The following is a 2,566-nucleotide window of genomic DNA, read 5'->3' on the forward strand; positions in this document are numbered from 1 at the left end:
AAATTTTTGTGCACCGGGCCTCTAGTATATATATAAAAGGCTAATATGCAAAGTGTCCCCTTGGGAGTTTGACCAGGAGACCGGGAGTTCGATCACTGGCTATGACGTGTGCTGACCACCAGGGGGCGGTGCGGAATGAAGGAAGGCCCTAGCCAGCAGCCGGGGAAGGAAGGGCCCTGGTAGCAGCCAGAAGGCCCCAATCGGCCCTGATCACCTGCCAGGCCTAGAGACCCTACCTGTGCATGAATTTCATGCACTGAGCCTCTAGTTTTATTTATAATAGTCAAAAGTATAAACAATCCTAAATTGGTTGTAGTGATGGTTACAAAACTCTGAATATACTAAAGCTATTGAACTATATACTTTGGGGGAGTTGTGTGGTATGTGAATTATCTCTTATATAAAAGGCCTGTGGCTGTCATACTGTCACAACCAAACGAGCAGTGGCTCTTGCAGCAGGTGGGGTGGGGCCCGAGCTACTAGCAGTGGAGAGCTACGAGAGGAGGAGGGCTATGAGTGGCGGAGGGTGGGGCAGTGAGCTATGAGCAGCAATGGGCGGGGCGGCCAGCTGAGGCAAGCAGAAGCAAGTGGGCCTCTAGTATCTCAATAAGGTGTTTAAAAACAGGGAGGGAGGCCATCATAAAACCAGGAACCTGGTATTTCATTTCCAGATGCTCTGGTCATCCTCACTACCCCAAGTCTCTCAGAGCTGCACAAGTTTCCTCACTCAAAGCACAGAATTCTTGTTTATTGTTTCAAACACATTTGAATTTGTTCCTTGCCCTTGAACATCCTGCAACTGCCACTCAAGAGCAGCATTCCTTCCGCCCAGAGGCTCCCCCCTCAACCTCTTCAGCTCTCCTCGGCCTTTGGGGAGTATGTTCCAACTAAGGAAAGGGCTCAAGATGGCAGAATAAAATGATAGAGAACTATCATTATGTGAAGACAGACAATTCCAGGTTCTGGGTGAGGGATGTATTTGTGGGGAAATGAGAACAGATTCTTTGGTCACATGCAGGAACCTGGGTGGGGTTGGGGGTGGTGAGGAGACCTGGGAGCAATCACTGTCCTGAAGCCAGGCAGTGGGCTTGCCCTCTGACTCACTGGGCATCCCAAGCAGGCAGTGTGGTGAGAAGTATGGGTAGAGAGAAGATGCATGGTAGATGATGTCACCAGGGCCTTCTAAGGCAGATATAGCAAGATCCATTTTGCCGTGACAACTGGTTACTCTAAGGTGACCTGGTCGGAACCCAGCACAAGGCATTCTTAAAGGGTTAATGTAGCGAGAAAGTTAAAAGCATTCTGATAACTGGCTTCTGAGAAAATATCATAGAAAATAATGTTTTAAAAAGTATAAAAGTGTATAGCCACAACATATAAGCAGGCACTAATGAGATTACTAATCCGATGATATGCACAGAGCATTACACCCCATACCAGGTACTGTCTAAACCAGTGATGGCGAACCTTTTGAGCTCGGCGTGTCAGCATTTTGAAAAACCCTAACAACTCTGGTGCCGTGTCACATATAGAAATTTTTTGATCTTTGCAACCATAGTAAAACAAAGACTTATATTTTTGATATTTATTTTAAATATTTAAATGCCATTTAACAAAGAAAAATCAACCAAAAAAATGAGTTTGCGTGTCACCTCTGACACGCGTGTCATAGGTTCACCATCACTGGTCTAAACACACTGCTTTCAGGAGTCAGGACCTTCCTCTCTCCTTTCAGGCTGTTTACTGAACTTCTGGGTGGTGCACTCAGCTGTCAAATAGTTTTCTTTATAATTCTGTCTGATTTTCAAATTTTTATCAGATCTGTATCTCGTATAACCAGTAGCCAGTGGGATGTAACAACTCCCACCCTAAAAACCTTCTCAGACTTCATGAAAAGCCAACGAAGCCTTCTCGTTGGACTGTAACACAAAAATTAGCACAGCAAGGACCCAATCAATGCTCCTTGTTGACCAAAAAGAAATACCCACTGGAAATCAGCAAAGAGGCACCAAAATCCCATAGGTCTTGGAAGCTGAGCTCAGCCATCCAGAACCAAGGAACCAAGTAGGTAGTAGGATCTGTCTAACTTCCCACACCAGCTTGAGGCAGAAATTCTTCCAGTTTAACCTTCAGTGTGACTATGACTAGAGTCTCTGGCTCTTCTTTTATCTTCTCAGAAGACTATAAACAAAACAAAAATAATAACCACTAACTGTCTTCCACCAAATCTGTAAATGGACAGTTAAATTCATATTTTGGTTTTGCCTTTTTTATGAGTCTGTACTGCTAGAATTCCCATGCACTGATCTCTTTTCTATAGATACAAGACACAGACAGGTCAGAATATGAACCTCCCGCAGCTGGCGCAGGCCTACCTGCAGCATATGACAGCTTTGCAAGAGAGCGCCAAATCTAGGAAACTCCTCCTGACTTCAAAGGAGAGCGCGTACTTGAGGGTGTGGCCATCGATGATGAGGGCTATGTCGTTCTCCTTGCCCAAAGAATTTCCAAGGTCCGTGCAGTGCTGAGTAATGGCTGCCCTTGTTGCCTGAAACAATAGTTGGGA

At 45.3% G+C, this 2,566-nt stretch overlaps 1 protein-coding gene across 4 annotated transcripts in view; it reads right to left on the reverse strand.

Moving 5' to 3' along the window:
- The window catches only part of ATP8A2 (ATPase, aminophospholipid transporter, class I, type 8A, member 2), a 651,371-nt gene that overhangs the window by 325,715 nt on the left and 323,090 nt on the right, over positions 1-2,566 (reverse strand). For all 4 annotated transcript variants that reach the window (XM_014539417.1, XM_014539416.1, XM_014539418.1 and 1 more), the window contains one exon: positions 2,376-2,548. In XM_014539417.1, coding sequence (XP_014394903.1) covers positions 2,376-2,548 — 173 coding nt within the window. The remainder of the gene's footprint in view (positions 1-2,375; positions 2,549-2,566) is intronic.

The sequence above is a fragment of the Myotis brandtii genome, unplaced genomic scaffold (assembly GCF_000412655.1).
Source record: "Myotis brandtii unplaced genomic scaffold, ASM41265v1 scaffold216, whole genome shotgun sequence".
In the NCBI taxonomy this organism is placed as follows: Eukaryota; Metazoa; Chordata; class Mammalia; order Chiroptera; family Vespertilionidae; genus Myotis; species Myotis brandtii.